General features: G+C 38.5%; 1 protein-coding gene across 3 annotated transcripts in view; it reads left to right on the top strand.

Moving 5' to 3' along the window:
• The first annotated feature begins 229 nt into the window (after window positions 1–229).
• LOC140483047 (ribosomal protein S6 kinase alpha-5-like) overlaps window positions 230–9,352 on the top strand; it is a 111,139-nt gene continuing 102,016 nt past the window's right edge. The window contains exon 1 of one of the 3 annotated variants that reach the window (XM_072580946.1): window positions 230–245. Coding sequence is in view for 1 of the 3 variants with exons in the window: in XM_072580947.1 (XP_072437048.1) it covers window positions 1,368–1,431 (64 nt within the window). In the remaining 2 variants the exon portion in view is untranslated. Of the gene's footprint in view, window positions 246–1,252; window positions 1,432–9,352 lie in introns of those variants that run through there. The other 2 variants (XM_072580945.1, XM_072580947.1) reach the window with 2 other exon arrangements.

The raw sequence follows: 9,352 nt of genomic DNA, 5'->3' as shown, positions 1-9,352 counted from the left end.
AAGCAACAGAAAAGGAAAGAAAGCACAGGACTTGGATAGATAGAGAAATAAACAAAATACCTGCCATTGGGCAGATCACCACTACAATAGGAAAACAGTAGGGGAATTGGACTATTTGGGTAGTTTCACCGAAGAATTATAAAAAATTCCGTGATTCCAACTTTTTTTTCTGAACGAGTATTTGCATGAATGCATTATCTGGTGAAAAGAAGTATCTCAGATAATGAATTACTTTTGAAATGCAGGTAATTGTTCGTATTTATGTAAATAATGCAGTGATTTGATTTATATTAATTTTGTTTGTGCCTTACTGTCTCACCCATTCTTGCTCAACTCCTATGTCTTCAATACTGTTGTCGACTTTATTCTTTTTTCTCTCTCTTCAACCTCTTTCGGTAACTCTTGCTACTCTGGTAGTTCCATTCTTAACTGTCGTTTTCTCAAAGGGACATGGAAAGCATTATCGTGACGCCAAGAACACTTTTCATTTTGGAATTTTCTTTTAAGTAATTATTTTGCTTTAAAAAACAGGTTTACAGTAAATGCAGGATGATGTAAAGATTTAAATGCACGATTTTTCTGAATTATTGCCACATCACGCGGATCACTGTCATTGGTAAATTCTTGTCATGCGGTGAATCAAAAACAATAAAACAACAAATAATAGAAATACAGCTAGAGTTCTATTTTTCAATCAGAAATGTGGCGGTATTGCGTTGGTTAAACTCGTACTGAGTTTCCTGAAACTGCGGTTCCTTTGATCACTGCACCAAAGGGACCATCTTGCGATTCCCGCTCGAGCTCTTTTTATAAGAATCGCTCGCGCGGTGACAGTTTACTCGCACCAGATGTTGACATTCCGACTTGATAATGTGAATCAGAAAGTTAGAACTGGTCGTCGGGGGTTTTATGAAAGCAGAGAAATATATTGGTTATATACCTCATCTTCATTTTCAATTTATAAATAAATTAATTAGCTTACAACTAGTGTTTTATAATTCACCCCCCCCCCCCCCCCCCCGAAATTTATTGGACTCTTCCTGTTAGGAAAATGAGAGAATAAGCTCGATCCGGGAAGATGGGGGTGGGGCTTTAGTGCCGTCACATCTGAGCATGCGTTTTTTGTGCAAAGCTTCTTGGGAGACATAGTTCCAAGGCTAGCGGTTCCCCAGGGACCAAAACACAGGGACCGTCGAGGGGAAACTACAAGTCCCAGGATGCAACAGATAAACTGTGTAGAAAGACAGCTGCTTTCGGGAAAAGAGAGAATGGGCAGACGGCAGTCGCCGGTTGTTTAGTGCAGTTTTCTTCTTATTTCTTTGTTTCTTTGACGAACTCGTGTTTTAACATTGAATTTAGACAGGTTTATGCTCAGCATGGGAGACATCTCCGGGGAAGGGAGCTGTACTATAAAACATGAACTGACAAGTGGTAAGAGTTTTAGAAAATATATTGTGTCCTTTGCGATTTAAAACTCCATACGCTTAGAGCAAAGGTTGATCAACATTTTGTTAAGTTCGAATGAATTTACTTTGTGGAGTGAAATGTTTTGAGTTAAAACTTATATTTATTAAGTCATTATTGGTATTGTACTGAATCCTTGTAGTGTTTGCTTTTTTAATTACATTCTTTGACGTTTAACCTGCTGTTCCTGTATTGACCTGTCAGCCGGCCGATTCAGTCTGTAAACAACAGGGTTTGTGTGGGTCGACGAGTCTCGTAACTCGTTTGTTGCACAATTTAGTAGTAAGCTGAAAAAAAATGAATCTCTGTTTACGTTGTTGCGAACACCAATGAGAGAGGGAGAGGGGGAAAAAAGGATCTTTGCCAATCATTCTTTTGGCAGCAGGTGTATTGCAATGCATTCCAGAGTCAGATGACAGCAGACTACAACGAAGGGACTCCAAACAAATCATGTAGGTGCTTGTCAGAACGATTTATGCTTTATGATCCCCCCCCCAAAAAAAAATCAGCAGAGCTTTAAGAAGATTGCTAACATTCTTTAACGGCAAGTATTTTTATTGGTTTCGTGCTTGCATATAAAAACGTCAGCGAATAAACGATATAGTTATATTGGATTCTGTCGCTGTACTTTTTTTCTATCAAGGTATGAAATATTTAAAGAATTGTGAAAGAAAACTTATGTGGTGGAAACGTATTTCCATGATGTATTAAAATTAAAAATATCACTTGACAAAGGGGATAAGGAAATAAAGTAAGGAAGCAGCGATTGGCTGATCACCAATTATTTTGCATATAAGTTATCTAAGTAAATGTACATAAACTCCAACTGCTGTAAATATTTTGAGTTTCTGTTACAATTGCAATGACTGTAATAGTAAATATTAAATAACATCAGTGATGCACACTGTGCCTAAACATGAAATAACCATTCTTTGTACAATTTGTAACAATCTTTAATGCACTACTCACTATACTAAAAATATTCAAGCTGCATTGAACAGACATTTGAAAATATGTGTAAGTTTAAACCCTAGTCATGCAGCATGGAAACAGACCAGTTAGCCCAACTAGTCTATGCTGACCATAATCCCAAACTAAGCCAGTCCCACCTGCCTGTGCTTGGTCCACATCCATCCAAATGTTTCCCACTCATGCATATGTCCAAATGTCTTTTAAACATTGTAACTGTTTCTGCATCCACCACCTCCTCTGGAAGTTTGTTCCATACATGAACCACTCTCTGTGTAAAATGTTGCCCCTCCTGTCTTTTATTTTAAATCTTACTCCCCTCACCTTAAATATACGTCCCCTAGTTTTGAAATCTCCCAACCTAGGGGATGATATCTGCCATACATTCTGGAATATCTGGGCAATAAGAATACTGATGTCCAGCTTCAACCTATTGACTACAGCTCCACCTTCAATACTATAATCCTAAACAAACTAATCTCCAAACTCTGAGACCTAAGTCTTTGCTCTGCCCTATGCAGCTGGATTCTCGACTTCCTGACTCTCAGACTGCAATCTGTGAGGATACGCAACTGCATCTCCTACACTGCAATCTTCAACACTGGCACCCCACAAGGCTGTTTTATCAGTCCATTACTGGATTCCCTGTATGCTCATGACTGTGTGGCCAAATTTCATCCGAACATCAAGTTTACTGACAACATCACTATTAGAGGCTGGCTTTCAAACAATGACTAGTCAGAATACAGGAAAGAGATAGCTTGCTTGGTGGTATGTTGTAAAGATAATAATCTCTCCCTCAATGTCAGCAAAACTAAACAGCTGATCATTGACTTCAGGAAGCAAGGAGGAGGGCATGTCCTTATCTATATCAATGGAGCTGAGGTGAAGATGGTCAATAGTGACAAGTTCCTAAGAGTACTGATCATGAACAATCTGTTCTGGACTACTCACTTAGGAAGTTTGGAGTTTCCGTAAGGATACTCACCAATTTTCACAGATGCACCATCAAAAGCATTCTAGCTGGATGCATCAGGCTTGGTATAGCAACTGCTCTGTCCAGGACCCTAAGAAACTATGGAGTTGTGAACACAACCCAGTCCATTACACAAGCTAACCTTCCATCCATTGACTCAATCTGCACTTCTAGCTGCCAGCTTCTTCCTTGCTGTTGTTAGACTTCTGAATGGACCTCTCCAATTTCAAATTTAATATTAATCTTACTTTTTGTGCACCTTCTTTACAGCCATAACTTTGTATTCCTTGCTCTGTTCTTTCAGACCTATGATTTTTGTATAGTATGCTCTGCTTGTACTGCATGCAAAACACAAGTTTTCACTGTACCTCGATACATGTAAATCAAATCAAAAACTCTGTAGGTTACAACTAGGTGAAATGTAAATATCTGTAGATGACATTACATATTATGTTAAACCATTTGTGATGCAATTCAAGGTTAAATGCTTCCAGTTATATATAATTCATTTTTTTTTGTAGTTCCTTCTTTTAATGGACTTTAAATACATCTGTCTGAATTCATTTGAACTGTACTTCCGTAAGTGTTATTCAGTAAGAAATTTGTTCTTTAGCTCCACTTTTCAAAAACAATAACAACTACAAAATAAAAGCTGTAAAGATCAAACTTGGGATAATGTAGGTTTTACACCCAAATATCAGTATCAGTAATAATCCATCCTTTCTTTATATTGTGCATGTGAGATGTTCATTGCGTGGGATTATTCTAATATTTATTGAGCACTTTTATGTAGGATATCATTTCTATTACTTTAGTTAGGAAAAACAATTTGGCTTTTGGTGAATCTGAAATTGTGTCTCATATAATCTGAATTATTCCATGCAGTCTATTGACCAGTAATAACAATTACTGAATCTTTAAACATATGGTTGTCTTGAATTACTTTGGACAGATTAATGAGAACAAATGATTAATGCATGTACTGTGATATAAACCTAAAATCTATAACATCAGAGATCATAGGTTAATAGCAAGCATATTAAACTAATTTTATGATGAGCTCAGTACAGAAAGAGCTACAATGTAACTTCCTGCAGTTTGATTATTTTCACAAAAGTAGAGTAATGTTTTCATTCAATATTTTTAGTTAACATAAGCACATTTTATTCTGGTTTCTTTAAACATATGAGACATAAGTTTGCTACTACAAATTTGAAACAAAAGTTACAGTACATCAATTTTTGTACTTTTGATTTGTGCATCATAACTTTTGATAATTTCAAATGGGACAAAGATTGTGCTATTTCATGTTTGTTCTGTACTTAAAAAGGTCACACTCAAGAACATGAGCAGGAACGGTTATATTATTGTGCTACAAATCAAAAGCCTGAAGTATGAACTCATGATAGTAATAGTAGCAACCACACTATTGTTCTTGAAAAGATTTTATGATTCAGTTTCTTTTTATGCGCTTCAGGGTACTCGGTTTACAATGTATAATATACATTTTTCTTTTCTCACTCACTTTACCAAATGTTTTTCCCTATCCATGTAATTTGCAAATTAACCATAAAAACAATTACATGACTATTAATCAAGTTTGATCAGACACTAGGCATCTTCATATGTAGAAGTTTCCTGGTTTTGTTGATAAGTAGTCTGGTCAATACAAATGGAAACATATTTATGCTCTTGAAATCTGCACTTATTGCCCCAAGATCTAAAGAGTAATGTACTAATAAATATTGTCCAATTCTGGTCTGGTGTTTAATTTGGAAATTTTCATCACCAGATGTATATGTAAAGAATGATGTTGACAATTAGTTCTTCGGAAAACAAGCTAAAGTAATATCTTGTATAAATGGTTTCACTGAGAATTTAGGAAGCATGGTTAGTAAGTTTGCGGCTGACACCAAAATTGGTGATAAAGTCTACAGTGAAGAAGGTTATATAGGATTACAAAGCAATTTTGATCAGTTGGGCCAATAGGCTGAGGAGTGGCAGATGATGTTTTAATTTGGATAAGTGTGAGGTATTGCATTTTGCTAAACAAACAAGGGCAGGATTATAATAGTTAATGTTACAGCTCTGGGTAGTGTTGCTGACCAGAGAGATCTAGGAGGTTCACGCACATAGTTCTTTGAAAGTTGTGTCACAAGTAGACAGGGTGGTTAAGAAGACATTTAGCACACTTGCTTTCATTGTTCAGATCATTGAGTATAGGAGTTGGGTCACCATGTTGCCAAGGTCACTTTTGGAGTACTGTGTCCAGTTCCGGTAGCCCTGCTATAAGAAGGATATTATTAAATTGGAGAGGGTTCAGAAAGATTTAGCAAGATGTTGTTGGGACTGGAAGATTTGAGTTTTATGGAGAGACTAGATAGGCTGGGACTATTTCCCCTAGAGCTTAGGAGACAGAAGGGTGACGTTATAGAGGCTTATAAAATCATAAGGGGCGTTGATTAGGTGACTAGCAAAGGTCTTTTCCCTATGGTTGGGGCATTCAAAACTAGGAGGCATATTTTTAAGTTGTGAGGAGGAAGATTTAAAAGGGACCTGAAGGGCAACATTTTCCACTCTGGTGACTTGTATGTGGAATGAACTGTCAGAGGAAGTGATAAATGTTGTTTCTGTACTTACATTGAAAAGACATTTGGATAGATACATGAATAGGAAAGGTTTGGAGGGATATGGGCAAAATGCAGGCAAGCAAGACTAATTTAGTTTGGGGAAACTTGGTTGGCATGGATTAGTTGGACTGAACGGTCTGTTTCTGTGCTGTATGACCCTATTTGAAGATTCAAAAGTCAACTATTGTATTTATTGTTGAGTATTTATTATATTTGTCAAATGGTCAATAAGTTCAGTAAATTGTGAGCAAGCAGGAAGAAAAATACCAGGAAGTTTTGTCAAAACCTCACTGATTCATTGTCCTTCATAAAAGGAAGCATCCTATCGCCAATGTATGGTTTACCTCTGCCTCTTGGTGCTCTCTGAAGTTGCCAAACAAGCCACTTGCCTGTAAATAGGCACAGCAATTAAAATCAAAAATGACTGAGATATCACAGAAGAAAGAAATTTAGAACATCCTAGTCATTGCCTGAAAAATCCTCTTTACCAATCAGGGACTGGAGCCCAAGATGGGAGAAGTGTACCACAGTCCAGTCAAGCAACTGCCTGATGCTGAATACTTGGAAAGTCCAGCTTCCAAAATCAGAATTCTCTCAACTCATCCCTGGGAAGGCACTGTTCAACTGACAGGATAAGGGGAGCAATAGCAAAAATCAGATGCGGGTGGCACAGTGGCTAGCACTGCTGCCTCGCAGCGCTGGAGACCCGGGCCCAATTCCCGCCTCAGGCGACTGACTGTGTGGAGTTTGCACGTTCTCCCTGTATCTGCGTGGGTTTCCTCCGGGTGCTCCGGTTTCCTCCCACAGTCCAAAGATGTGCAGGTCAGGTGAATTGGCCATGCTAAATTGCCCGTAGTGTTCGGTAAGGGGTAAATGTATGGGTGGGTTGCACTTCGGTGGGTCGGTGTGGACTTGTTGGGCCGAAGGGCCTGTTTCCACACTGTAATCTAATCTAATCTATTTCTCCCTGAACTTGAAATCTAGAACATGGAACAATAGATTTTTAATCATCCATTTTTCTCAAGTGGCTGTAAATGTCTAGAGTCTATTCCAAGGGGTGTTGATGCTCAGCCATTGAGTGTATTCAGGACAAAGTTGATAGATTTTTAATATTAAGGGATATGACCATTGTGTACAAATGTGGCATTGAGGTGAAGACCATCCATGATCTTGTTGAATGGCAGACTAGGCATAAAAGACCAATGACCTGTTTCTGTACCTACATCAGATGTTCTAATCCCACTTTGACAGCTGGGGAACTTAAAATTTCATTAAATAAATCTGGAATTGAAAGCTAGTTTCAGTAATGGTAGCCATGAAAATATCTGGTTGAAAACATCCATTTGATTCGATAATACCATTTTAGGGAATGAAATCCATTGGTTAGGCCACTGTTGGAACTGTGTATGCAATTTTGGTCTCCTTCATATCGGAAAGATGTTGTGAAACTTGAAAGGGTTCAGAAAAGATTTACAAGGATGTTGCCAGGGTTGGAGGATTTGAGCTATAGGGAGAGGCTGAACAGGCTGAGGCTGTTTTCCCTGGAGCGTTGGAGGCTGAGGGATGATCTTCTAGAGGTTTACAAAATTATGATGGGCAAGGATAGGGTAAATAGGCAAAGTCTTTTCCCTGGGGTCGGGGAGTCCAGAACTAGAGGGCATAGGTTTAGGGTGAGAGGGGAAAGATATAAAAGATACCTAAGAGGCAACCTTTTCACACAGAGAGTGGTACATGTATGGAATAAGCTGGCAGAGGAAGTGGTGGAGGCTGGTACAATTGCAACATTTAAGAGGCATTTGGAGGGTATATGAATAGGAAGGGTTTGGAGTGATATGGGCCAGGTGCTGACAGGTGAGACTAGATTGGGTTGGGATATCTGGTTGGCATGGACGGGTTGGACCGAAGGGTCTGTTTCCATGCTGTACATCTCTGACTCTATATGAAATAGAAATGTGATTTGATTCTTAATTCCTTTACAAAAGCACAAGAAGCCATTCATTTGGACCAAACCAGTGTAAAAGAACCTCCTATTGCAGCATTTCAAGAAGTTGGCTCAGCACCACATTCTTGGGGCAGTTAAGGTCAAGCAGTTGCCAGCAGGTTCTACTTCCTACAAATGAATAACAGTCTGCATTGAGTGACTTTGCAATCACAGAAGCAGATGTCCTTATAGAGGCTGTCCTACTATGTCATTTTTAAAAAATTCATTCATGGAGATGTGGGTGTCTCTGGCTAGGCCAGCATTCATTGGTCATTCCTAATTGCCCACAGAACAATTGTGAACAACCACATTGTTATGGGTCAGGAGTCACATGTGGGTCAGACCAAATAAGAATGGCAGTTTCCTTCCCTAAAAGATATTAGTGAACCAAAAGGGGTTTTCTGATAATCATTAGTGGCTTCGTGGTCATCATTCAATTCTTAATTCCAGATGTTTTTCATATAATTCACATTCCACTATCTGTTGTGGTGGGATTCAAACCCATGTCCTCAGAGCATTACCTGCATCTCTAGATTACCAGTCCAGTGATAATACCACCAGGCCAAAATGGCTTTTCATATTCTGGAACTTATTAATGGGATAATGTGCGGACCTTTTTTTTGGGCTGAACTAAAAATGGAGAAAATATTATTTTAAACCAAAGAAGCTGTGTAAGAAGATACTTGTAGTTTTAAAAATAGCTTGCTGGAATACTGTGAGTTTTATTGACAATGTTGCCTTACTTAAGCAATTGGATGCCATTCCAGGTAGAATGGCACTGCCAGTTGTGTTTAGTGTAATTTTGTCCAGAGACAGTTTATTGATTGATTGCCTTTTTAATCAGGATCAGTTGTTGTGGGCTCAAGAGAGTTCAGCACAGTAACAACCACTTGATACCTGGTCAGATGGCTACATCCTTGAGTGTGGACATTACAGCAGAAACACCCAGCTTGCAAAGAGAAATCATCTATCCTCGCTCCTTTCTGTGTGGCAGTAAAAATCCCTAGTACCTAACTACTGTCGCCCTCGCCTTTTCTTTGTGTGTTTATTTCTCTCTGCAAAGCCTCTGATTCACCCTCCAAGGTACTGAGAGGGTGAATCTTTAACAGTGAATGAAAGACTGAGAATTGGTGTATCCACAACCTTGCATCATTAGCAAATAATTAGAATGAGTCGGAAGAAAAACGAAAGAAAACAACTGACTGTCTGTCTGTGTTCTGGACTGTTACCAGAATTGTGCTTCTCTGACCTTTTTTTTTGTACCCCCTTTCCACCCACAATGTGTATCTTGTCTCTTTTGTCTGTTTGTATGTGTATGAAATTTTTTGGAAA

This window comes from Chiloscyllium punctatum, chromosome 11 (genome assembly GCF_047496795.1).
Source record: "Chiloscyllium punctatum isolate Juve2018m chromosome 11, sChiPun1.3, whole genome shotgun sequence".
NCBI classification, from domain to species: Eukaryota; Metazoa; Chordata; class Chondrichthyes; order Orectolobiformes; family Hemiscylliidae; genus Chiloscyllium; species Chiloscyllium punctatum.
The sequence above is the reverse complement of the archived record's forward strand: the minus strand, read 5'-3'. Positions and strand labels throughout refer to the sequence as shown.